General features: G+C 46.8%; 1 protein-coding gene and 1 non-coding gene across 2 annotated transcripts; both read left to right on the top strand.

Annotated features, from left to right (window-relative positions):
• Window positions 1-963: 963 nt before the first annotated feature.
• LOC133048342 (U6 spliceosomal RNA) lies at window positions 964-1,070 on the top strand. The gene has a single exon (XR_009691004.1). It is a non-coding gene; the product is annotated as a U6 spliceosomal RNA (small nuclear RNA).
• A 13,438-nt stretch (window positions 1,071-14,508) lies between these two features.
• On the top strand, window positions 14,509-25,860 carry PRDM13 (PR/SET domain 13). Its single transcript, XM_061131813.1, has 6 exons — window positions 14,509-14,652; window positions 16,179-16,310; window positions 16,596-16,716; window positions 20,267-21,983; window positions 22,124-22,369; window positions 25,791-25,860. Exons 1-6 carry the CDS (start codon window positions 14,509-14,511, stop codon window positions 25,858-25,860), a joined length of 2,430 nt encoding a protein of 809 aa, XP_060987796.1.
• The last annotated feature ends 724 nt before the right edge of the window (window positions 25,861-26,584 follow it).

Raw genomic sequence — 26,584 nt, 5'->3', positions numbered from 1 at the left:
GGACACTCCTCTTTTAGTTCTCCTATTTCATGGGTTGCTCCTTCAGTCTTCTCTGCTGTTTCCTCCTCACCTTTTTGACTTCTGAAGTTGAAGGCCCCCATTGCTCAGTCTTTGGATTTTCATCTCTGTATATACTCATTCCTTAAACAAGCTCATCCATTAGCATGACTATATATGTAGTCATGACAGAGTATACATACATGTATACATACATATACTGATGACTTCCCAATTTACATCTCCAGCTTGACTGTGTCTCTAAATTGTAAATTTATATATTTCAACTTTCTTCTGAACTTCTCCATTTGGATGCTAATAGACATCTCAAATTTAATACAAACGTGTGTTCCCCTAGTTGCTGCTTCTTCAGTCTTTTTCATCTTAGTAAATAACAAATCCATCCTAACCATTTGCTTATGCCCCAAACCTAGGAGATACCCTTGATTTCTTTTTCTTTCACATCCCAATCCAATCTTGGTGGCTCTGCCTTGGAAACATCTCCCAAAGTTTGCCTTTTCTTATCACCACTACCATCCTGGTCCAAACCACCATCATCTCTCCCTGGATATTGTTAGTCTCATAAATGGTCTCTACTTTATCTTTTCCCCTTTACTTTGTTGTCCATATTGCAGCCAGTGTGATTCTTCTAAAGTTAAATTCCAATTGTGTCACACCCCTGTTCAGAATTCTATAATGATTACCCTTATCGTCAGAGAAAAAAAAAAAAACACACAGTCCTTAACATGATTCAAAAGGCCCTTGATGAATAGTCCCCATTATTTTCTCTCTAATCTCATCTTATACCACTTTTCTCCTCACAGACTGTGTTCCAGTCACACTGCCCTCCTCAGTGTACCTGCAGGTTACTAGGCACACCTCTACCTCAGGGCCTTTGCACATCCCCCAGATATCTTACATGGCCTTCACTCTCACTTCCTTTGAGTCTCAAAAATCACCTTATCCGTGCTCGCTTTGGCAGCACATATACTAAAATTGGAATGATACAGAGAAGATTAGCATGGCCCCTGCGCAAGGATGACACGCAAATTTGTGAAGCGTTCCATATTTTTGCCCATTATACAGAGTGAAGTAAGCCAGAAAGATAAAGACCAATACAGTATACTAATGCATATATATGGAATTTAGAAAGATGGTAATGATAACCTTATATGCAAAACAGAAAAAGAGACACAGATGTACAGAACAGACTTTTGGACTCTGTGGGAGAAGGCGAGGGTGGGATGTTTTAGAGAGAACAGCATCGAAACACATATATTATCAAGGGTGAAACAGATCACCAGCCCAGGTTAGGTGCATGAGACAAGTGCTTGGGGCTGGTGCACTGGGAAGACCCAGAGGGATGGGGTGGGGAGGGAGGTGGGAGGGGGGATCGGGATGGGGAATACATGTAAATCCATGGCTGATTCATGTCAATGTATGGCAAAAATCACTACAATATTGTAAAGTAATTGGCCTCCAACTAATAAAAATAAATGGAAAAAAAATCACTTTATCCGACAGACCTTCCCTAGCCATTTCATATAAACTAGCATTTTCCTCCATCAATCTTTTTATTTTTTTTTCCTCCATCAATCTTTTTACCATTTGCTTTGCTTTATTTTCTTTCATAGCACTTATCATTTCAGATATAATTTATTTATCTAAAAACAGAACTGCTGTGAAAGTGGAAGTGTTAGTCGTTCAGTTGTGTCCAACTCTTTGTGACACCATAGATGGTAGCCTGCCAGGCTCTTCTGTCCATGACATTCTCCAGGCAAGAACACTGGAGTGGGTTACCATTCCCTTTTGCATGGAGTCTTCTTGACCCAGGGATTGAACCTGGGTCTTATGCACTGCTGGCAGATTTTTTACCATCTGAGCCACTGTAAGATTGGTTAATTCAATGTCTCAGAATGGCTCAATGACAAGTGTCCAGTCTCATTAGCATGTTGCTTTCTGTCCTCTGATTTTTTTCTCATGATTGATTATTACTATTCTAGGCACCTTATCCTCACATATTCAAAGACAGAATTAATGGGGTGTTTCCCTGGTGGCTCAGATGGTGAAGAGTCTGCCTGCAGTGCAGACCTGGGTTCAGTCCCTGGGTCAGGAAGATCCCCTGGAGAAGGGAATGGCAACCCACTCCAATATTCTTGCCTGGGAAATCCCATGGACAGAGGAGCCTGGTGGGCTACAGTCCATGGGGTAACAAAAGTCAGACACGACTGAGCGATTAACATTCTCACTCTTCCTTTCCTTTTGTACACTCTTTCCAAGATCAATATGAACCTTTCCTGTACATCTCTAGAAAACTTACCCTCATGTCATTTTGGCCAGAATTATTTCACATGCACATTTCTAAACCAATCCCAAGCAAAAGAAAACAAACTGTCATATTTGTTGTAAGCTAATCTTGATTCACATAAAGATTTGATATAAACAAATTCCAGTTCCTGGGATTTGGACGGATTAGCATTCTCCAAATAACTTGACCACCCGGTCTCACAAGGCAATAGAAATAAAAGCAAAAAGAAACAAACTGGGCCTAATCAAACTGACAAGTGTTTGCATATAAAGGAAACTGTAAACAAAAAGAAAGGACAACATAGGGACTGGGAGAAGATATTTGCAAACAATGCAACTGACAAGGGCTTAATCTCCAAAATCTTCAAACAGCTTGTACAACTCAATAAACAAAAAACAAACAACCCAATGAAAAAAAGGTCAAAAGACCTAAATAGATATTTCTCCAGAGAAGACAGACAGATGGTCAATAGGCACATGAAAAGATGCTAAGCATCACTAATTATTAGAGAAATGCAGTTCAAAACTACAATGAGGTACCATCTCACACCAGTCAGAGTGGCCAGCATTAAAAAGTCTACAAACAATAAATGCTGGAGAGGGTGCAGATAAAAGGGAACCCTCCTCCACTGTTGGTGGGAATGAACATTGGTGCAGCCACTATGGAAAACAGTGCGGAGGTTTCTTAAACTAAAAGTTGCCATTGTTGTCCAGTTGCTAAGTTGTGTCTGACTCTTTGCATCCCCATGAACTTCAGCACACCAGGCTTCCCTGTCCTTCCTTATCTCCCAGAGTTTGCTCAAATTTATGTCCAGTGATGCTTTTTAACCATCTCATCCTCTGCCGCCCCCTTCTCCTCTTGCCTTCAGTCTTTCCCAGCATCAGGGTCTTTTCCAACGAGGCAGCTCTTGACTGGTGGAGGTGGCCGAAGTATTGGAGCCTCAACTTCAGCATCAGTCCTTCCAATTTATATTCAGGGTTGATTTCCTTTAGGATTGACTGGTTTGATCTTCTTGCTGTCCAAGAGATTCTCAAATGTCTTCTCCAGCACCACAATTGGAAAGCATGAATTCTTTGGCCATCAGCTTTCTTATGGTCTAACTCTCACATCCCTACATGACTACTGGAAAAACCATAGCTTTGATTAAGTGAACTGTTGTCAGCAAAGTGATGTCTTTGCTTTTTAATATGGCTTCCATACCCAGGGTCACTTCATAGACCAAAAGGCCTGTTGTAGTGCCAGCCATTGTGTCTGCACTCAGGAATGAAGAAAGGCAAAGGAAACTGAGTTGTTTTCTTAGTCTCAGACAGCACTCTACTTATATCACATTAACCAGATCTAGCTACGAAAAAGCTGGGACACACAGCCTTGCTGCCACAGCAATGTAACCAACTGAAATGTGATGTAATTAGAGTTTTGTTAGAAGACGGAGAAAATTGATACTTGGGAGGCAAATAGGAAACTTTACTACAATGAATAAGGTAATGTAGTGAAATTGCATATTATTATAACAATTTTTTTTGCTACCAGAATCTATTAAGAGCTTTATAACTATGATGGGAATATCCTACATTGTGGCTCCATTTTTTTCAGGTCTTAACTCTTTGGCTTGTGTTAATAGATGGTTGTCTTTATGTTCATATGATGTTTTCCCTATATTCCTGTCTGTGACCAAATTTCATTGTCTTATAAAGACACTAGTCATATTGGGTTAGAGTCCACCCTAATGGCCTCATTTTAACTTGATTATTTCTGTGAATTCCCTATCTCCAGATAAGGAACTAGGGGTTAGAACTTCAATGTATGAAATTTGAGGGGCACAATTCAACACATAACAATACCTAAGAACCCTCCCTGATGAAGGTATGCCTTAAGTCAGGGGCATCAAGTCAGGGGCACAGTACCCCAAACTCAGTAGTAATACGAAGACTCTGCTCCTCCCTGCTGCCTCCTCTTCTATTGGTCTCCAAAACAGACCTGCAGGACTTGAAATGTCAAGGACTTACTGATTTCTTTTAAAGGAAGGTATTTGTACAAATGCAATAAATGTAGGCCATTTATAACTGACTTAAGTGCAGAGCACGTTTGGTGGTTTCTATTTACAACTGAGAAAAGGAAAACAAGTTTTATATAATGCCACAGGATTAGCATTTCTGATTGTGAGAGCTTTGGACACTGTGCCCGTGGGCTCCTTAGGCCTGGTGGGGTACCACTGTAGCTGTGAAGATTCCAGATGGCCATTCAGATCACAGACTCTGTAACAACACATTCCCTCTGACTTCTCCCCTGTGCTGTGCTGTGCTTAGTCGCTCAGTCATGTCTGACTCTTTGTGACCCCATGGGCTGTAGCCCGCCAGGCTCCTCTGTCCATGGAGATTCTCCAGGCAAGAATACTGGAGTGGGTTGTCATGCCTCTCTCCATGGGATCTGGCCAACCTAGGGACTGAACCCAGGTATCCCAGATTGCAAGTGGATTCTTTACTGTCTGAGCCGCCAGGGAAGCCCTATCCCTTGTTATATCCCACTGAAATCCATGAAAAAAAAAAATAGTTCTTTTTTCTGTGACCTTTTAAGAAGAAGCATCCCTCGTATAGCTTCTTGAAAGATCACAGAACAAAGAACCTATTTTTTTTTCACGCATTTCAGTGGGATATAAGCAACATATACATACCTATTGCTTGCTTCAGATCTCTTCTGCCCTACTATTTTTAAAAAGTTAAATCTTATTTTGTTACTCATGTATTTGCTTATTTTTCGGCTGAGCCGGGCGACATGTGGGATCTTAGTTCTCTGACCAGGGATCAAACCTGCAGTGGAAGTGCAGAGTCTTAACCACTGGACCACCAGGGAAGTCTTAAGTCTTACTTTAAAATAACATTTTATTTTGGTAAATTTCCAGCATATAGAAAAGTAGAGAGAATAGTGTAATCAGCTCCACGTTTCTATCACTCAAATCCAACAATTATCAATTTATGGCCAATTTTGTTTCACCATACTCAGTGGTTCTACACTGAAGGTAATTTTTACCCTTAGCTATTGTCAAACATTTTGGCAATGTCTGGTGTCATAATTAGGGGAGGGCTTCTATTGGGCATCTAGTGGGTAGAGATCAGGGATGATGCTAAATGTCCTACAATGCACAGGACGGTTCCCATGGCAAAGAATTATCATGTAGAAGGTCAGTAGCTCTGAGGTTGAAAAACCCTGATCTATACCTATACCCGCTGCCCCCCACCTTAGAATTACTTGAAGCAAACCCTAGACATCATATGTAATCTTTAAATATTTCAGTGTGTATTTCTGAAAAATAAGGATTAAAATTATACTTCAATTACAATTATACTATTAGTAATTACAATTATTCCACTTGTAGTTAACATTATTTAATGATGCTTTTGAACTGTGCTGTTGGAGAAGACTCTTGAGAGTCCCTTGGACTGCAAAGAGATCCAACCAGTCCATCCTAAAGGAGATCAGTCCTGGGTGTTCATTGGAAGGACTGATGTTGAAGCTGAAACTCCAATACTTTGGCCACCTCATTCGAAGAGTTGACTCATTGGAAAAGACCCTGATGCTGGGAAGGATTGAGGGCAGGAGGAGAAGGGGACGAAAGAGGATGAGATGGCTGGATGGCATCACCGACTCGATGGACATATGTTTGAGTAAACTCCAGGAGCTTGTGATGGACAGGGAGGCCTGGCATGCTGTGATTCATGGGGTTGCAAAGAGTAGGACATGACTGAGTGACTGAACTGAACTGAACTGAATTATCATTAAATATCTAAGCAGTTCTAGAATTATCAGGGTGCACTCTTCAATGCCTTTTATGGCCTAGTCTCAAAAATCACACATTTACAACTTCGTGACAAGCCAATCACTGTTTGCCTCACACTCAAGGGTCCACCTTTAGAGGGGAGGATTGTCAAAGAATCTGTGGACATATTTTAAAACCATGACATCCTTTAAGCCTCTTTAAGTCTTTTGCTTCCCCCTCTCTTTCCTACTCCCCTCTGCAACCTACTTGTGACACAGGTCGTTTGTCCAGTAGAGGGTTCCACAGTCCGTTTGTTTCTCTGACTGTATCCTCATGGGTTTGTTTATCAAGTTCATCTGTCCTCTCTATTTCCTATTATCAGAGGAATCAGATTCAGGTTTAATTTTGCTTGCTTGCTTGTTTTGACAAGTCTATTTCATAGGCAGTGTTATGTACTTCCATTCAGAGGCTTGTTTTTTGTGATGCTAGCCATCACTGAAGATCATTGACAATCTATGATTCTATGAAGGGTTGCCATATATTTGAATTCTTGAACTCTTCCTTCATGTGTTAGCTAGAATGTGTCTATAAAATGAGGCTTCTCCTCATGAATTATTTGCTGCCCCGAGATACACATGACTATGTCTTACGTGACCGCCTTAGCAAGTGGTCCTTGGTGTCAGAAATCCTGCTCCATTTAATTTATCATGTACAATTTCCAGCCTAGCAGTACAATACCTTATCATAGGACTCAGTGAATGGTAAGCATAGGTATCATAAAAATATTAATAACTCACATTCTTGAGTATATCCTCTCTCCTGAGTTCTAATGCTAAGCACTTTTCATCAACATCTCATAGTCCTCTCAACAATCCTATGAAGAAGGTCTGCTTATTATGCATATTTTACAGATGGAGAAACTGAAGAATGGAAAGGTTACCTTTGCTAAAGGTCACATGGGTAGTAATTATCAGAGGTAGGATTTGAATCCAGGCTGTCTGCCTCTAGAGCCCACTCTCTCAAACACTATGACATCCCATGATAACTTAATGATCCTCACAGAAAGGAACATGTAAAGATATATGGAGTCAGTTAAAAGTTCTGAATATAATGTGGCCAGGTGAAAATAGCCTGGGCTTGGCACTCAGAAGGTGTGAGAGGAATTCTATTATTTGCTGGGTGACTCTAAGCAAGCTTATTAACCCCTCTGAACTTTTCTCATTGGTAAAAGATAAATAATAAAAATCTATGTCATAATGGTGTTATGATGGTTTAGCCTGTTTTTTTTTTTTTGGTTGAGTATTTAAAAAGTTATAAAAATGTATCTGTCCTCAATAATAAAAAGATGAGACAGTTAACAATGTTGAAAATATTTGAATAAACATTTCTCCAAAGAAGATAAACAAACTGCAAGAAGGGCATGAAAGGATGCTTGGGCATTAGCCATTTAGTCATTAGAGAAATGCAGATAAGACTACAATGAGATTTTACTTCACCCCTGCTAAGATGGGTATAGTAAAAAAACAAAAAAAAAAGGCAGATAATAAGAAATGTTAGAGGATATGAAGAAACTTGAACCCTCGTGAATCACTGGTAGAATGTAAAATGGTGCAGCACTTTGGAAAGCAGTTTGACTATTGTTCAAACAGTTTAATATAGACCCAGCAATTTCATTCGTGGGTATGCACCCAAAACAAGTGAAAACATATATGCACACAGAAAGTTGTGTGCAAGTGTTCACAGTGACATTACACATAATAGCAAGGTAGAAACAAACTAAAGATCTATTAGCTGATAATGGATAAACAAAATATGATATATCTATGCAATAAAATATTATCCATCCACGATAATGAATGAGATGCTGACATATGCTACAGCATGGATGAACCTTGATAAATTATGCTAAGTGAAAGAATTCAGTTGCAAAAGACCATGTATTGTACGGTTCAATCTATATAAAATGTGCAGGGTAAGGAAACCTTTAGAGACAGAAAATGCACTGATGCTTGCCTATAACTTGGGAGTTTGGGAACATATGGGGAGTGATAGCAAATGGGTATAGGCTTTCTTTTGGGGAAAGGAGATAAAAATGTTCTAAAATCAGACTGTTGGTGATGGCTGCAAAATCCTGTGAATATACTAAAAATAAGTAAATAAATAAAACCCATCAACATTGAACTGTACAGTTTAAATGAGTGAATTGTACAGTGAGTAAACTATACCTCAATAAAACTGTTTAACAAAGAAAATGTTTTTGTATATATGTGTAAAAACATACTTTTGCAACCGCACCTAATTTTTTATGTTGTGATCATAAAATCTATTTGAAAGCTTTTCTGAATGTGAAATCCCTACTATAAAATTCAAACATGCTTTCAGGAAGCTAAAACATATCATCATTTGGTCATGGACATAATAGCACAAGCATGAATAACGTGAGTGATGACATTGACTTTTCAGCTGGACAAACACATACCAAGTGGTGAATTAGGAGAATACACAGGATGCTACTCTTACTAGTGAATCTACCAATTGTTATTCAGAGATGCTGGTTATGAACCTGAACTTGATTCTTAGTTGTGACATTCAGCTGGGTGGTTTTTTTTTTTAATTGTTCTATTCCTATTGCTATCATAATAACCATTTAATGAACTTCCATCGCTCACAGGTTGTCCTAGGAATTACACAGGTGCCTGCTAGGCAGCTTCCCCCCCGCTTCGCCCCCCATTATGCACCACTGGATCATGGGTTAAAGGAAAATTCTGTGCTTCCTGAATCTAGATTTACCTGTTTTTTTTCTTCAGGAGGTGGGCTTGATTGGGGAGAAAGGAAGGCTTTAGGCCTGTGGAGGAACTGAAGAGAGAAAAAAATGTTTGACTCATGGCTCACCAAGGGGATTGTCCATCTGCCACATGGTCATCTTCTCTGACCTGAAATCCTCCTTGTAATTGGAGAACTCACCTTCCCATCAGGCAAGGAGGGGGCAATGTCTGTAGAGATACTGAGTCTGGGAACCTAATTTTGAGTAGAAATTTACTACAAAAACCATTGGTTATATTATTCCTTCTCCAGATGCACACATCAACTGCCTTTTCTCTTCCTCTTTTTTTTCTCTTGCCTCATGCAGATTTTTAAAAAGAATTAAATCTCAAAATAACTTTAATTGGAAATACATCCCAATTAAAGGGAGGAGGAAATACATTCTTATGGCACCAAAATGACACCAAAAGTGAGACCTCTCCATCTGGCTCCAAGCTTAGAAACAAACAAGGAAATCCAGATAATCTGTGTGCCCCTTACTATTCTTTAGGTTTCACATGTCATTTCTGGCTTCCCTGCTCCTCAGGGGCTAAAAGAGGCTGTCACTGCTCTTTGCTTAGACAACTGTCCCAGCCTCAAAGCAGGCTGATTTCCAGCTTTTTAAAAGGCCTTGTCTCCTTCTGCTCAGAAACCCAGCGGCCTCTTTGGAGATTTACAAGAGAACATACATTTGACTGTATGTTCATACACATATGACTGTATACAGACACATCGTTATGCTTGTGACTTAACTATTGTGTGTGTGTATTTTACACACACACACACACAAACATCAGGAAATACTTTTATTGACTTGTTTGGGTGTGAAGTTCTCTTTCACATACACAAGAAGATACTTTTGTTTCTTTTGACTTTCCCCCCCCAATTCAAATACCAAATTGTTCTTATTATTGCCCCAAGAGAGGGTATGTTCTTTGGCGGTGGCGATGGGAGGCAGAGATAAAGAGAAAGAAAGCCGAGCTCTTCAAGGGGAGGGGCGGGGGGAGCGGGAGAAAAACCGTCTGGGAATCTCAAGAACATCTTTATTTCGCCTTTTAACTCTCCGCCTTTCTGATTAAAGAGTTCAGACCCGCTCCCCCGCCCGCGTTCAATTATCCGCAGCATCTTTTCTCAGAAGCTGTCAGCTCCGCTTGCTGAGCCACAGCCCCATCCTGAGCCATTAGCCCGTCTCTTTTCCGTTTCGCTTTTCTTTCCTCAGTTTCTCTCTGCAAGCTTTATAAATCTCCCTTGGAGGAGGAGTGTCCAAGCGGGTGGAAGTCTGAACACAATGCAACCTGAGAATTTCTGTCACTCCCTGCATATGCTCCTAAGTGCTTTAATCCCAATTAGGGGCGGCTGACACACGGTCCTATTCATTCCCATCAGCTCTTGAATACATTTGCCTAGAAATGAACTTCACAAATAGAGGCGCTCCTAAATGTGCCCAACAGCAAGGAAAATCGAATTGAGTGCGGGCTCATTCGGCTGCGGCCAGCAGAGGAGCGTTGAATGTGGAGGTGCCCCGAGACATTGCAATTCAGCAAAGCGCTCGCTGACTTTTCTTTGCACCATGTCAACCGAAAGAACCAAGAAATAAGTTGGGGGAACTCCGGTTAAAAGGCAACTTGAGAGGGACTCTGAATACTTTTGTTGAGCCGCTTCCAATAAAGGACTTAAAACACAACAAAAAAAAAAGGCCCCACAAAACCCACCAGCGGCGCCCGGGCTGCATCCTGGGCGCGCGTTTGGAGCCTCCCGGCCGCTGCGCACCCACCGGCCTCGCAATTAGGGGGAAATGGCCCCGTCGCCGGCGTGTCATCTGGTGGCGTTCCCAGAGCCCGTCTCCGCCGCCCTATTCAGACCCGGCCTTAATGTCCCACCCGCGCCTCGGGGGCAGCGCAGCTGGTCCGCACTGACCCGCCCGCCCGGCCGGCGCGGACACCCTCGGGGGGCGCGCCCCCGGTCACCTCTGGCCCCAGCTCGGCAGAGTCCCCAGGCCTCTGCCTCCCCCGCGGTCTCGCCAGCGGTCCTGGACCCCGCGCCCCTCCCTCCATCCCGGGGTTTCGGGACTCTGCGCGCCGGCTGGGGAGGGCGGTGGGGTTGGTGACTCCCCAACACCTGGGGCCTAGAGGCCAAGGGCCGCGGGGGAGCGGGGAGCAGCCAACTGGGACCCCTGGGATCTGAGGCACCAGGGCTTGGGGCCGGGGAGACCCCAGCTCAGCGCGAAGTCTTGCTGGGGCTCTATCCCTCCAGGCGGAGCGCAGCCGGGTTACACGTGCGCGGCGCGGACAGCGTATCCAGCCCGGCGCTCCGACGCCACCAGGCGCGGGCGGGGCCGCGCCCTAGCGCTGCCCGGCTGAGCACCGCGGGGCGGTGGGGCTCGGCTCGGGGCGGGCCGGTCCCGTGGCGGGAGGGCCGCCGCTCTCCCGCGCCCACGCCTGATTGGGGGCAACCTGTTACCGGGACGGCGGTGTTGGCCGCGCAGTTCCGCGGTGGGCAGCGAGCGGGGCCGCCCAAAAACCCGCCTGGTCCCGCACCTCGGCGTAGAAGGGATTTCGCTTTAACGGGGCCTCTGGACGCCCATTTTCAGTCCATAAAAAAGCCGAGTGGAATGTTTTGATTGAGTCTCAACATTGTCTTTGAATAAGGCTGAGACCATGTAATTAATGTGTCTTTTTAATAAGGGACAATACGGCCGTTCAAGCTATTTAATTTCATTTAATTTTCCATCCCATTTGCTGCACAGCCCGCTTTTACTTTTAACATCCAGCCTTTCACGGCCCATCTTGCTCCACTGGGCACATTAGATTGGTTTCACCCTTGCTTTTTAGGGGAGGAAAAATAAAAGAAAATGTGTTCCTTTCCTCCTTTGTGGACAATTTATTTCACTTGGGGAACTTCAACTCTGAGCCACAGGACAGAATAAAACTGGGCGAGCTGGTGTGAATGCCTCTGGCGCAGTCCCTTTCTTCTCGCGGGGCTGGGAACCAGCCACAATTGGCTATATTAATAAATAACTTTCCTCACAGTCGGCCTTTACATGGTTCTATTGATAAAATTGTTCGCGTGTCGTTCACGCTTTTTCACTCATTAAGGAGGGCCGGGGAGGAGCCCCGAACCCAGGCCCCGCGCTCGCCCCTTCCCGCTCACAGTGCTGGTAATTTAAACCGGGTGTCATCCCGGAGTCGCCAGGCCAGAGGTTAGAGGGACATGTTCATGGCTTAAATTTATTGCCCTCCACTCTTCGGAGCGGCTTCCTCTCCTCCTCCCCTCCCCTGACTTTTGCCATTCATGGGCCGCTGGATCAAAGGCTCCCTCCTCTCTGTCGCGGCCAGCCTTCGCGGCCCGAAGAGGGGGCAATTGGAGGGTTAAGAATAAAAAATCAGCGGCAGCTCCCTCGGAAAGGAGCCCTGGGTGCCGTGTGGATGCAGGGATAGAGGAACCTCAGCGTATGGTCGGTCGGATCGGCCAACTGGCTCTTTTCCGTCCCAGCTGCCGCGTCTACACTGGCCTTGGGGTTGCCACCTAGCGGCCATCCGCGTGTCACCACCTCTCCCGACTTGTGATGCCCTTAAGACCCTTGACTTGGCTTGGATTCCCCTGTTAGGCAAGCCGCGAATTTTGGAACGCCCTAAATTCATTCACTCTACAGATCACTGCTGTTGACCCTCACATAAACCCTAGTGAACTGCAGAATGGAAACCAAGAGTCTGCATCATTATTCCCATTTTACGGATTACGAGACTGAGGCTCTGAAGCAACTTCCCGGTTTCCTCGAACCGTGAGTGACGGAGCACAAACTGCATGAGCCCGACCTTGTCTTGACCTTGTCCAGTACTGCGAACGCGTGTCTCCATCGAAGGGTCCCGCAGGGAGGGCCTGGTGGGACGAAGTTACAGGTGTCGCCACCTTGCGTCCTGCCGCTGCTGTTAATCAGAATCATCCCCGCCAGTGGCCTAAAAAACACACGATCGGCGGGCAGAGCCGGGTGGGGATTTCGGCGCGGCGGCATCAGGGAGTCCTCCTGCATCTGCGCAGTGGTTGGGGCTCCAACGGCGGCCGGAGCACAGTCACTCAGGTTTCTCCCTGAATACCGACTCCTGGGCATTGCGTTTGGGGAGCAGGGCTCAGGATGATTAGCACCCCGCAGGTGCCGGCAGAACTGTCACAAATACCTAATGAGCTCGATCACTCGGCTATCATTCGACAATAATACAGTAATTGTCTCCACACAAATCGGAGGCGTCTCTAAAAGAAAAGGAGGAGCATTCTGGTTGAACTGCTAAGTAATGCAGGAGAGGAGGGTTCGATCCCTGGGTGAGGAAGATCCCCTGGAGAAGTGAATGGCTATCCACTCCAGTATTCTTGCCTGGAGAATTCCATAGACAGAGGATCCTGGGTTGGGGGTAGGGGGGGCAATGGTCCATGGAGTTGCAAAGAGTCAGATACGACTGAGCCCGCTTGCACTGTTATCAACGCGCACCTCGCGCCTCTTTCCTGTGACCTTTGCTAGAATGCTTTTAAAAGAAACGTCTGGCTTGTTGGTTCTGGGGAAATTAGCCCCAAGAAATTCGTCCTCTTTTTAAACTTAAAAGCGTTCAGGGGTTGAGTCTTCTGTTGGCCTGCAGGGGAGAAATGATTAAAAACCCAGCCAGCAGAAAACCTCTTCAATCCTCGAGTGTAGTCAGGGCACGCGATCCCCACGTCTAGTCCCACGGCCTCTTCCCATTCTCCAGAGAAAGTGCAAGCCTGGGGGGGCACCGGGGAGCAAAGGTGTAACTGACCTCGTTTCCCAAAACTAGTTCGGACTCTTCAAACTGGACAGATGGAACGATAAAGTGGTTCTAAATAGACGACTGGCCTGAACCCAATCCCCTGAAATGGTAATATGGCCGTTATTTAAAAAGTGTAGGTATTTTCTGGTGTTTTCCCATCAAGTACCTGCCTAATTTCTGTATGGCACACGCCAGAAATCAATAGAAGTTAACAAGTCCTCCAAACAGTCCCCATCTCTTTGTTTAATCTCCTTTACAATAAAGCCAAAGGGGAGAGAATTAAAAATCTTTGAAGTAGACCAAGGCTCAAAGGAATCAGCCAAGTAGACTTAAAGTAGTCACTTATTTCCCAAAACTGGTTTGTCGGCGAACAATAAAAGGAAGTAAAATTTATGGAGAAATTATACAGTGGATTTGTCACTTAAAATATCGTAACTGTCTCGAGGACAATACCCCATGCTGAGGATTAATGGTCCCGCCGGACCTTTGATTCACCAGCGCCTTTTCTTCGCCCTTGACAAATTGGATTTTTAGGAATGGGAAGGTCGCCTGGACCATTGTGCGCCAGCCATTCAGAGGCCTCGATTATGCAGGGGGCTGAGGGAACCACTCCATGTGACCCTCTCGGGTGGGACTCTGCAGCTGCTCCGCAGCGCAACTCTCTCACCAAACTCCGCGCCCTTCCGCTCGCGGTGCCAAAAGGCGCCCGCCCAGATTGAAAAGGCGCAGTGCATGCCCGGCCGCGTCACTCTGCGGGAGCAGGACGCACCGTCGGGGCGCGGCTCGCCGGCTCGCGCGCGGCTCCGGCTCTGTCACTCGCGCCCTGCCGAGGACCCGCGCACCCCAGCGCCTGCCTGGCGGCGGCGGCAGCAATGCACGGAGCCGCCCGCTCTCCGGCCACCAGCGTGAGTGCCGACTGCTGCATCCCAGCCGGCTTGCGCCTCGGGCCGGTGCCCGGGACCTTCAAGCTGGGGAAGTACCTGTCAGACCGCAGGGAACCTGGGCCCAAGAAAAAGGTATTAGCCAGTTCGACCTCCGCTCTCCGCCGCTCGTTCGACTCCCCTTCTTCCCCGCCTAGGAAAGGGGTGGATAGGGCTAGGGGAGCAAAGGGGTGACTGAGCCGTTACCTGCCCATTCTGCCAGGTGGAAGGGGACTCCGATCATTTCCCACAAGCCGTGTTAACCGAGAGCTGGACGTGGGCCAGGCTAGGGGAGAAGATATGGCTGAGAGGGGACAGCCCCTGGGTGGGGTGCACTAGGCTCTTTACGTGCTGGGACCACTAGGAACCTCCGACTTCCCCGGAGCGCTGGGGTCTCTATCGCAGAGGCGCACCCCCCACCCCGCCCTATCCAGACTCTCTTGGCAAACGTGCCTTTTCTCTTTTATACAACACACAGGCGTTGCGGACTTTTTCTTTTTTTAATCTTCTGCCCTTCAATAAGCTAATTTGAGGCTTAAATTTACCTTCAGATAATTTAATCTCATCGTCTCCGAAAAATTTATCCTTGGAGACCGTTAGTTCCTAAAACCTCCCCAGGTGTTTCCTTCTGCGGATGTCTGCTTGTGGATGTGGGGTGAGTGGAGAGAGGATGCGCCAGGCAGTGGCTCTGACGCGGGTTCCGAGGACCAGGAACATCCACCCGCCTGGGTCACCTGGGCCCGGCGATTGTAGCGGGCTCGGAGGGGCTAGGATCGCAGATGGGAGGCTTCAGGGTCAACCTGCCAGCTCCGACTTCCCAAACAGCGTCGCGACCCCTGACCTGAGAGGTTCTAACAGGCTCCCGCCCGCCCTGAGGCGTCCCAGCGGGTGAAGGTCGGCCAACTGCGACCGGTAATGAAGGCAGGAGTCCGGTGACTTGGGGAGGGGGAACTGGGAAGAGGACCCTGGACTACATTTCTTGTAAGGCGCTGCTCGTGGGCTCGCCGGCCGGACCAGCACCTGGCTCTTCTCGAAATCATCCTCTTCCCGGCGGAGTAAAGCCTAGCTCGTTGCGAACCACGCCTTCTGCTTTAAACGCGCTTTAATTGCTTTTAAATGACCAGTCAGCCCGCGGCCGCTTTGTTCAGACACTTTAGCCGCGGGGCTTGCAGGCATCTCCGCACTTGGGTGCGGGGCCACGGGAATGAGGAGGCTCGAGAGGAGCCCCGGGATGCCCTGTGTCCCGGGATGGATTGTGAAACCTCTCTTGCCTGGCATCAGGACTGCTCTCAGCACCGCGAGAAGCAGAGCTAGGGTCGGGGTGAGAAACGTCTGGGTACGAGGGGCGCCCAGGGTATCTGTGACTCGTTCGGGCGGGATGCTTTCACTCGCGCTGTCAAGGTGGAACAAGATGGGGAACTGTTCTACTAGCCAGCCTCCCCTCTTCCTCCCTCCCCCAAGCAAGGGTCCTAAGGACTTACCTTCCTCCCAGCGGCGCGCAGCGGTCTGGCCAAAGCGAAAGCAACCATTCCTAAGTCGGGTCGGGGGCGGGGGATACCCTTTCCCTCCAGTTGCGGGTCCGGTCGTGGCACCCGGGAGAACGACCACTGCTTGTGTTGCAGGTGCGCATGGTGAGAGGGGAGCTGGTGGACGAGTCGGGGGGCTCCCCCCTGGAATGGATAGGGTTAATCCGGGCAGCCAGGAACCCCCAGGAACAGACTCTGGAAGCTATTGCAGACTTACCCGGAGGACAGGTACTGTGGGCTTCCCCCCACCGCCGCCAATTCTACCAAACTGTCACTGATGTTAGGAGCAAAGCACTTTAGCTAGAGGTCTCATTTAAACATCCCCACAACCCTATAAGGTAGATACTATTATTTCCCCCCTTTGAAGAATGAGTGACGTGAGGTTCAGAGGGGTCTAATAGCTTTTCCAGCGTCACACAGCGCCAGGGCTGGGGATCGAATCTTTCCTCTCAGTTGTTTTTTGACCAGTTACCCAGGAAATGACGGCAAGCTGTCCTGTTCCTTGCGTCCCAGATCTTCTATCGAGCCCTTCGAGACGTCCAGCCAGGAGAGGAGCTGACCGTGTGGTATTCCAACTCCTTGGCGCAGTGGTTCGACATCCCCATCATTGCAACGCCAACGCACGACGAGAAAGGTACCGCAGCTAAGAGAGCCTCCAGGGCCAGCGCGGGTGGGCGGGAGTCCAGTCCTCCTCCTCTGGTCTTTGGGGGGCATCCCTAGACCTGAAAGGCCTTTTTCTTGCTCTGTGTAAAACTGAATTCATACTCCCAGTCGGAGTGGGCAAAGGCGACGTCACCACTACTGCCTTTAAATCAACACTAAACGCTAACAGACCATAGAAATCTCGCTCTTGATGTCAGGGAAAAAATACTCCTCATGAATTTCATGCGGGTCGTCCTTTCCGATAGCATACCCAAAGAGACAATTATTTACTTACTTAAGAATCCATAAAGATGCCTTAACATATTATTAGGATAACTACATCATGAGCTCCAAAAAGTGTAACTCAAACCTGGAATGCTTTTAGAAGGTGAGCGGGATCTCTTCATCGGTTTGGAGGAGAGTAATGTATTTCTACAGCGTTTTAGAAGCATTACGGTACTTACAGCTGGTCAGTTGGCAGGTACTGAGGCCTTTCCCTTTAAATGGTATTTATTCATTTCCCTCTGCCTACTTAAATCGAAACTGGGATGTATCCCAGTTTCTTCTCAGATTTATTTGATCCCTTCCAAAGCCCAGAGCAGATTCATGCAAATTAAGGTGCAGCAAGTAACTAAAGAAGGAAACATTTTCAAACCTCCTCTAGGACACTGAGAAACACTTCCTGTGGAAAAAAGCTGGAAGGTGCTAAAATAGTTAAGATCTTGAGACTCCCTTTTATTGTGCAATGCTTCTATGACTTTCTTTTTTCTTTACCACATGTTTTAGTTTGTAATTTCTCCTAAACACATAGTTATATTTAAAGTCAACATCACAGATGCTGTGAAATATTTTGACACATTCTCCTGAATCGCCTGTTTAATCTCATTTCTTTAGAAATAGAGTTAAAGAACTTAATACAACTGTGAGATTTAAGAAACACTTCATGAATAAGACAGAATGAAATTAACTCAAAATGATGAATCACTTCACTTCAGAGTGTCCTTGTCCTCTGTAAATTAATTCTATTGATTGTGTGGGTAGACCTGTATGTACAGTATTCATAAAAGTTTTCCTAGATTTTTCCTTCTATCACATTACATTACATTCTCTTGTCAACTTCTTCCAGTAAAAGAGAAACATAACTAAAGCCCCATAGTGGAGAACTCTCAACTCTGTCACTACAGAACAATTCCAAGGACTACTGGCCTTTGGGGGCCAGGAATTTTTGCAAAGAACACCCTTTCTTAGACACTCTCAAATAGTACAAAAGCAATTTGTTTGAGTGGTGGCCCTCATGTTTTCATTTCAGTCAATAGAGCCTATAAACATCATATGGTCACAGATGTCAGGACAGACACCATTTCCCTTTTGGGGAATGTGTAGGTTATTTTGAACCCTGATTTCTCCAGCTTTCAGATGCTTGAAATCGTGATAACCTTGGAGATGCATCTGAGACAGGAGGCAAAATCACTTACAAGGTGTGTTTGATACGTTTGGCACAGGTTGGATTTCAGAATCAAGAGAACACGTCAACTCATTAGGACATACTAAGAAAACATAATGAAACAGAAAACATACATTGGCTTAAACCTGGAAAAGAGAAAGAAATAAGTAGAGATGGCTGCAATTCTTCCAATATTGGCTAACCCTAGTGGGTTTCAATTCCATAGTAAGATTAAGGAAAATACTGGCTCTTTGTTTTACGAACAAAGCTGAGTCACTTCGGAGTAGCCTCGGAAAATGCCCTCTTTAAAAAGGGGTTCTGAGAGGGAGGTTCTGAACTTAGCAGAAAGGAGGTTGGTTACTTAAGATATTAAATCAACACACCCACCAAGAGAACTCAGAAAGTCTTCCCTCTCTATGAAGATTTATTTTACATGGTTGTTCAGTACAACAGACATGATTTTTATCATTGAAATCATTGGAATGAGTTTTATCTGTCTTCCACAAACAATGAAGATAGGTCACGTAGGCAAATCGTCTTCCTTTCTGCATTTTCCTTCTGCTCTACGTTAACTTCAGTTAGATACCTGCTCCTTACTTGAACTTCCACCTTAGTTATCTTGGAAGAAGGATGACTTGCTTTATCCAGATTCAGGAATAAAATACATGAAGACAGGAATATCTGAAAATTTCTCCCATTGTTGTTTCTGTAGTAAAGTTCCAAAAGTTTAAGCTGCTTGTGTGCAAGGAGGAAAAATTTAACTTTTCCATTACATTTAATGAAACTGATGTTTACTTTGTATATTTTCTTGTGGCTCAACTAAGTTCTTTCTTATGGGCATGCTTCCCTTCAACCAATTATTATCAATAATAATTGATTAATAAGCCAATAATCAATAAACCAAGTATTATCAATCAACCACAACATTTAAAAAGAAACCCAACTGCAAGCTTGCTTTCTCTGAAGCGATATAACATGACCTTTTAAAGTGAAAATTAACTTCTACCATGTGATCAAAATCTGTTTCATACACATGTCTTTTGACTGTGTTCACAGACCCTAGCAAAATTAAACAACTAATGTTAGTAATATTAAACACACAAGGTTTGATGCCAGAAGCATGTGTGTAGTCCCTGATAGAGAACTGTACACTTATGGAAAGCTGAGTATCTATATTATTCTCTCTGTCTCTCTCTCTCTCTCACACACACACACACACACACACACACATTGATATTTTCCAAGAACTTTACTAAGCTTGGATTTGTGCAGCTATCTAGGAGTTAATTAATAACCAGGTGGAACAACTGACAAGACAATGCATATAATCCTTCTGTTTTTAGTATATGAGGACCTAAGACTTTTTCTTTTCTCCCGTCAAATTAAATGGGGTTAAAGAGGAAATAAAGATGCAAATAATTTTGAAGAATAGCAAATCATAGTCCCGATGTGGTCCTTCAGTTGGTCACGCTCCAGGAAAATCTCAGGCAAAGTGTTTAAGACTGGGAGGGGTTGGGGAGGGTGGGTAGTGGACATAAAAGACATTGTTCTGTGAAAAGGAATGATTACATATGGCCCATACATACAGGATATTGTCTCGCCTGGTAATGAGGCGCTCACGACCAATAGATTGGCCTTTGTTCAGTTTATCCAAACTCCTTGACATACGCCACCTATTCTGCAAACGCCAACAGATGGGCCCAGGCACAGCACAGCCCCGACACTTGATTTAAAGCAACAGCTGCTCTCGGCTCTTCCCTGGCTCTTTCAAGCCAGCTTCCCTGAGCACTGCCCTTCCAATGAAGATATGCTCGGATGGCCCGGAGAAAGTCTTCGTTGGAAAGGCCCAGGTCACACCTCTCGGTCTCTGAGTAGTCCCAGAGAATGGAGATGGTGACAAAGTTGGCCACTTGGGGCTTCTCGGAGTCCTTGCTACAATGGGGCTACCGAACTCACTTATTCGCCGGTGCCCAAGAATACTTATGCTTCAGCCCATACCGCTGTTCAAAACCGGGGCTCTGCCTTGGGCGCGCTGGCGCTTTCTTTCTCTCGCTTGTTTGTTTCTTACCGGGTCTCCTTTTCACTGTTTATCGCCCAGGGGAGGAGCGCTACATTTGCTGGTACTGCTGGAGGACGTTTAGATATCCCAACAGCCTTAAAGCACATCTACGTTTCCACTGCGTGCTCAGCAGCGGCGGGGGCCGCGCCTACCTGCACCACGAGCACACGGCTCGCCAAGGCGCTGCCCCGGCCGCGGATGGCCTTCGCCTTTCCCCGAAACCCCCGGCGTCAGATTTCGCTGCGGCCGCCCCGGCGAGCACTCTTCGACCGCACCCGCAGGTCCCACCGGCCCCTCAGGCTTGCGGAGCGCGGGAGAGCATCAAGCGCGAGGCCTCCTCTGCGCCCTCCGCCACGTCGCCGACCTTGGCCAAGTGGGGGCCTTCCAAGAAGGGAAAGGAGCAGCCGGACCGCGCTCTGGACATGAGTGGTGCAGCCCGAGGACACAGCCACTTCCTGGGCATCGTGGGCGGTTCCCCAGCGGGGGGCGGCGGCCTCGCTTTCTACCCGGGCGTGCGCTCGGCTTTCAAGCCCGCTGGCTCGGCCAGGGCAGCCGCCGCCGCGCACGGCGACCCCTACCGGGACGAGGGCGGCGGCAAACCCGGGGCCGGCCTGGCTTTAAGCAGGCTGCTGGGCGGGGGACGGGCGGGCGGACACCCGAGAAGCGGGGAGAACCCAGCGGCTGGCGGCGCTGGCCACCACCATCACCACCATGCGCACCACCATCACCATCCCAAGTGCCTACTCGCGGGGGACCCGCCGCCGCCTCCTGGCCTGCCCTGCTCCGGGGCGCTGCGCGGCTTCCCTCTGCTCCCCGGGCCCCCGGAAGAGGCGTCTGCCTTCAAGCACGTGGAGCGCGCCCCGCCCGCCGCCGCCGCCGCCGAGCTGCCAGGAGCGCGTTACGCGCAGCTGCCCCCGGCGGCCGGGCTGCCCCTCGAACGCTGCGCGCTGCCACCCCTCGACGCCGGCGGCCTCAAAGGCTACCCGGGTGGCGAGTGTAGCCACCTGCCGGCCGTCATGCCGGCCTTTACCGTCTACAACGGGGAGCTCCTGTACGGCTCACCAGCCGCCGCCGCTTATTACCCGCTCAAACTGCACTTCGGCGGGCTGCTCAAGTATCCGGAGTCCATCTCGTACTTTAGTGGGCCCGCGGCGGCGGCCGCTCTGAGCCCGGCGGAGCTGGGCTCCCTGGCTAGCATCGACCGAGAAATCGCCATGCACACGCAGCAGTTGTCGGAGATGGCGGCCGGGAAAGGCCGCGGCCGCCTGGACGCGGGGACGCTGCCCCCGGCCGTCGTGGCGGCGGGCGGCGCCGGGGGCGGCGGCGGCGCGGGCAAGCCCAAGACGGGCCACTTGTGCCTCTACTGCGGCAAGCTGTACTCGCGCAAGTACGGGCTCAAGATCCACATGCGGACGCACACGGGCTACAAGCCGCTCAAGTGCAAGGTGTGCCTGCGGCCCTTCGGCGACCCCAGCAACCTCAACAAGCACATCCGGCTGCACGCCGAGGGCAACACGCCCTACCGCTGCGAGTTCTGCGGCAAGGTGCTGGTGCGCCGCCGGGACCTGGAGCGCCACGTCAAGTCTCGCCACCCCGGCCAGAACCTGCTCCCCAAGGCGGCCGACGGCCCGGGCGGCGAGCCTCACTACCCCCCGGAGCCGGGAGAGCCCAAGAGCGACAACGACAGCGACGTGGACGTCTGCTTCACCGACGACCAGAGCGACCCCGAGGCCGGGGGCGGTGGCGAGCGCGACTCGTAACGAGTCTTCCAGGGAAGGCGGGGAGTGTGGGGGCGTGGACAGAGAGAAGAGGGGGTTCTGCTCTGGGTGAAGAGGAGCTGCCGGCGGTGAGAAAGACCCGGCGGACAAAACCGGTTTGGTTTTGGTCGCGCGCCAGATTTGGAACAGTGAGCGGTCCCAGGTCAGATGCTGAAACTCTGAGCAAAGGTTTAGAGGCGTCTTTAGATTTCTTTAGAAATCTTGCCTTCCGAGCATCCCCAGGACGACGGGTCCCAGCGCACTCCCCGCCCCTGAGCGCCGCGAATAGGCTTCCCATTCACCAACCCAGGCGGTTGACTCTCCAGGTTTCAGATCACGAATGGGAAGCCACAGCGCCCTCGAGGGCGTCGATTTTAACTGCCGCGTATTTTTAAAATGTTCTTTTTTTTGTGAAGAAAATTGTGCCTTTTGAAACGACGTTTTGTGTGTGTATTTTACATTAGCATTTCACTGCATAGGCAAAATAGTAGCCCCGATTCTGTAGATGTGACATCCATACACTTGTTTCCATTTCATCTGTTTTCGTGTCAAAGACTACTCCTTGACGCAATGAATATATAGTGGTAGCAGGTGTACAAATTGGTCAAGTTGCAATTATTTATAAGAGAATGATGACAAATGTAAAATATCTAAAGCATGAGTCTTAAGAGCACGCAATATATAATTTTAAAGAAAATGCCCTATTTGGTAGAGTACAAATGTGATGTATGTTGTTTTATAATGAATGACGTAAAGTGGATTCAGTATTTTGGTCTTGGTTCCAGTTTGTGCAATCTTTAATAAAAATAAAAATTAAAAACAAGAGTTTGTTCACTTGGCAGGTTCAGCAGATCTTTTAACGAAATAATTTAGTTTGAAAGTGGTTTTTGAGGAGACTCCATGATACAATAAATCAGGGGACATGAATACTTTGATTATTCATGAAATAAATTTTAAGGACTATTATAATAGGGAAACATCATTTTCAATGCGTGCATTTCACAGGCTCCCAGATAGCAGGCAAAACAATTGTTTGCTGAAACCATTGTTAATCATGCTGTGTTTTCATCTTTATGGAAAGAAGCTAATGACCTTCAAGAAAAAACACACCCACACACAATATTCCTCATCAAAAAGAACTGTGAAACCCTAGAATCACTATTTTTTGTTATGTACCATTTTGACAGAACCTCCCTTGGAAAGCAAAAAAAGGAAACTTGAATAGCGCTTTTATGATTCATACATTTTAATGTTCATTCAACAAATATTAAAGAAGGATCTATTTTATTGGAAGTGCTGATCTGTTTTATGTAGGTTCCCAGGTTCCCCCTACCCCAAATACATCTTTCAACAATCTCCTGCTGTCTGAACGGTCCGATTTTACAGAAGAGGAAATAATGCTCTTCAAGGTCACTACTGGGAGGCCCATAATAGGCAAACTTAGGAGCAGTGACTTTATTTATGGGTATACAAAATTAATGCTAACTAGTGGAAGGATATCATAAAGAATATAATTTTATGGGCTAAAACTGGAAAGCACCTTCTCCCCTACCTCCCATTCCTTTCTCCACATGCTCTCTGGGGTTTTACTGCAGTTATGTAGGAAGAGGAGGATTAGTCACACCCCTTGGCTAAGGGCAGGTACCCTAAGAGCCCCCAGTCTGCAGCCCTCTTCCCTGAGATTGGCAGGAAAGTTCTAGTGGGTCACCAAAGGGTCTTGGATATAACCTTGATGATTTAACTCAGATAAAATTTATTTTCTGCATCCTAGTACTTTGGCAGTCTTCAACCTGCAGTCTTCCATTTGGGAGCACAGCCTCAATCACTGGGTGGCTGGCAGGGACTTTTTCTAACCCATCACAGCAGGAAGCATGGCTGGGAGATGAAGGGCATCTAAGTTTTGTGGGTTGTGATCAGCAAAAATATCTTATTCTATGGGAAAATTTATGCTTGGAATTATAGGCTTTTTTTTTTTTTTTTTTTTTTTAAAGTGTCAGCTGGGCTTCTCTGATAGCTCAGTTGGTTAAGAATCTGTCTGCAATGCAGGAGACCCCAGTTCAATTCCTTGGTCAAAAAGACCCACTGGAGAAGGGATAGGCTACCCACTCCAATATTCTTGGGCTTCCCTTATGTCTCAGATGGTATAGAATCTGCCACGATGTGGGAGACCTGGGTTCAGTCCCTGGGTTGGGAAGATCCCCTGGAGAAGGGAAAGGCTACCCACTCGAGTATTCTGGCCTAGAGAATGCCATGGTCTGTATAGTCCATGGGGTCACAAAGAGTCAGACACACTGAAGACTTTCACTTCAGTGTCAGCTGACCTGAAAATGTTTTGCTTTGTAAAAGGAAGCCCAAAGAGGAACAAAAAAAATACGAGTGGATTAACATTTACATATGGCGGCAATGATACTACCATCTATTGAGGATTCTTATGCTATTTGCAAATTCTTTCTTCTCCGCAGAGCTACCAGGTTTAGTGATGGCCCTGCCATACAGAACTGGAAGTGAACCCAAGCATCTGCTATTTCATCTGCTTATCACCGCCTACTTAGTGGTCCTGCCCTTTGCGGCAAACCTTAAAACTAAATCCACACTTATAGAGAAATACTGGAAAAATTTTCTGAAATCAGATTGTGTAAGTCCTCAAGGAAACTGAGAAAGGTTGCCTAGATTTGAGACATAGGAAGTTTTATCTGCTATAAAAGCCATGTTTCCTTCACCAATTACCTAGCTCATTACTAAGTTCTACAACTTGTTCTGTGTGAAATAGCCTTTAAAAAATATAGTTTGGAAAGGCAACACATTTTAGAATTGATAAATATTTAATAAAACAATTTCCAGACTTCCACTTTCCTCTTATTAATTGATATGTTATTAAAATACATTTCAATATAAAAATGAAAACTGAACATAGATTTTAAAAACTCTTAATCACAGATCATTTGTAATTCTCCATAGGTTACCTCAGATAACCTGTGTATCTGTCCATATGTGTGCACACTATCATACATAATTAATGCAATTATTTATTTTAATGATGAAATCAAATTGGTGATATTCAATCAGTAAAGACACTACTTATTTTAAGTGGCTTAGTTGTCTTAGTATTTCTCAGGTTACTTCTTTCAGTCTTGTATCTCTTTCTCTCCACTTTCACCATCCCAACCCTCAATCCTTATCCTGATGACCGCAGCTAACTGTGAAAATTACACTAAAAGCACTGGAAGTTTCTGAGATTTTAACTGAATATTTTGTAACAAAAGATTTTTTAAAGTAGGAGAATTCATACCTCTTAGAAGTGAAAGACTCTGGATTGTTTAAGCCTAGTTAATTTGGATATTAAAATGTGTTGCTAACTGAATAAATCATCCATACACAGGTTGTAGGCTTGCTGCCGCATCTCACTTGCTTGACATCTTGGGCCAATCTTTCTCAATTTCCTCATCTATAAAACAGATTGAAATAAGCAATAAGGTCGTTGTGAAGACTGAATGAGAGTTAATTCAGGTAGACTCCTTTTAGAATTAAGCCTGACACACAGTGAGCTCTCAAACAGTATTTACAAACCTCTAGCAACTCTGTGGTTTCATTTCGAAGACATCAACGAATGAGATAAGGGGATAAGCCCTTTCATCAGCCTTTTTCTGCAGGGCACTCGCTCTCTTGGGTTCACTTCTAACCCCAAACTCTTGCCAACTTCAGTAAATAAAGGCCTTTCACACTTTTGCTGAAGAGAAATTTCTTCAAACTTCTTAGTAATTCATCTTTCTATTTTGAATTCAGACACCGGTTTAAATGGTTCATAGCGGTTACATGAACGGGAAGAAGAATGCTCGTCAGTTTTCACTGATTTTTGGAAAGCTTGGCTGTGCTTGAGGTGAGCCATGAATTTTAGCAGAAGAATGCACAAGAGATGAGGTCCTGCCTATACGGAGCATACAGGAAGAGGTGCCACTTCCTAAAGCTCTACTCTAGGAAAAGTTTATTTACTGACTAGACTCTGATGGAAGAAGGTGGGCAGCGGGGGACTTCCAGTTTAGAACGGCAGTTCCGGGGAGCTGGAGGAACAGCAGTAGAACTGGCTGTGGGGTTCCAGAGCCGAGAGGGCGGTGATTGGCTACTCCCGTTGAGTTCGAGCGCTCCCATTGGCTCATCCCTTGGAGCCGGGGTCGCTATTGGTGGCGGGCTGGTCGCGCACGAGGCTCGGGGTAGGGGCCGCCTCGCGAGAACCCCAGGCCCAGTGCCCGTATCTCTTAGGTGAGTGTCGCGGCGTCACTCTGCGTGTGTGTTGCTTGCACCTTCGTTTTCCCTGGAAACGAGGGTTTCCGGGGCTGGGTTCCGGGCAGAAGTGTGGGAGTCTCGCCACGTTTAGGTGTACGTTCCGAGAGCCCGGAAGCCAGAGAGGTGCGGGAAAACCGCCGCGGCATCCAACAGGCGACCGAGGGAGTCCCGGGCGCCGGACTAGTCCTTGTTTCGGTGGTCCTGGCCCGCCGTGACTGAGAGCTGCGGCACCAGCGCTGCGCGCCCTTGCCATCTGCTGCTTCCCCAAAGGGAAGAGTGCAGAGGCGTTGGCGCCATTGGGAGGTCAGACGTGACCCTT

Source organism: Dama dama, chromosome 28, assembly GCF_033118175.1.
Source record: "Dama dama isolate Ldn47 chromosome 28, ASM3311817v1, whole genome shotgun sequence".
Classification (NCBI taxonomy): domain Eukaryota; kingdom Metazoa; phylum Chordata; class Mammalia; order Artiodactyla; family Cervidae; genus Dama; species Dama dama.
This window is presented reverse-complemented; position numbering and strand designations above follow the sequence as displayed.

Bases quoted from the DNA above. Each gene is read 5' to 3' on its own strand.
- PRDM13 (XM_061131813.1), top strand. From the start codon at position 14,509: ATGCACGGAGCCGCCCGCTCTCCGGCCACCAGCGTGAGTGCCGACTGC. The intron at 14,653-16,178 runs GTATTAGCCAGT...CTTGTGTTGCAG, and splicing joins AACCTGGGCCCAAGAAAAAG to GTGCGCATGGTGAGAGGGGA. The intron at 21,984-22,123 runs GTAACGAGTCTT...GTCGCGCGCCAG, and splicing joins GGCGGTGGCGAGCGCGACTC to ATTTGGAACAGTGAGCGGTC.